The 626-nt window shown below is 41.9% G+C and overlaps 1 protein-coding gene across 1 annotated transcript; it reads left to right on the top strand.

Moving 5' to 3' along the window:
• Positions 1-76: 76 nt before the first annotated feature.
• On the top strand, positions 77-622 carry LOC123964641 (DNA-directed RNA polymerase II subunit RPB11-a-like; the record flags this gene model as incomplete). Its single annotated transcript, XM_046041503.1, has 2 exons — positions 77-211; positions 536-622. Coding segments are annotated over 2 exons (222 nt in total), but the record flags the coding sequence as incomplete, so codon positions are not given.
• Positions 623-626: the final 4 nt, after the last annotated feature.

The following is a 626-nucleotide window of genomic DNA, read 5'->3' as shown; positions in this document are numbered from 1 at the left end:
CCTGGTTCATATGAACGTGACCGACACAAAAACATCTTCATGTTCATCTTATTACACATTAATATTTTATAGCTAAAAAGTGTCTCTGTGTGTGTGTGACAGTCAGCTGTTGAAGGATCCCCAGGTTCTGTTTGCTGGTTATAAAGTTCCTCATCCTCTGGAACACAAGATCGTCATCAGAGTGCAGACCACACCTGACTACAGTCCACAGGTAACACACATCTGGGGCCTGTACCACAAAGCATGAAGTGAGGTCAGCAAGGTAACTTGGTCTTCAGTACCACTGCGTGAAAATAACTGGGTTAGTTTTTCTGAATATTCTGAGCACACAGTTTGTTCGGTCAGTTGAAATGAACATTCAGTTTATTTTAGGTCAGGAGCTCTCTCGTATACACATTCTATCTTTTTCTACCTGTGCAGGTAATGTGGGGTGAGTTTCACTGTCTGAGCAGGATTTTTGGTTTTGTTGCTTGAAGTTAATTTAGAATGATGTTTGGAACACGTTAATAAAATTAATCTGATGTTTTGTTGACAGGAAGCGTTTACGAACGCCATCACTGACCTCATCAGTGAGCTTTCTCTGCTGGAGGAACGCTTCAGAGTCGCCATCAAGGACAAACAGGAAG

This window comes from Micropterus dolomieu, unplaced genomic scaffold, assembly GCF_021292245.1.
Source record: "Micropterus dolomieu isolate WLL.071019.BEF.003 ecotype Adirondacks unplaced genomic scaffold, ASM2129224v1 contig_4193, whole genome shotgun sequence".
In the NCBI taxonomy this organism is placed as follows: domain Eukaryota; kingdom Metazoa; phylum Chordata; class Actinopteri; order Centrarchiformes; family Centrarchidae; genus Micropterus; species Micropterus dolomieu.
The sequence above is the reverse complement of the archived record's forward strand: the minus strand, read 5'-3'. Positions and strand labels throughout refer to the sequence as shown.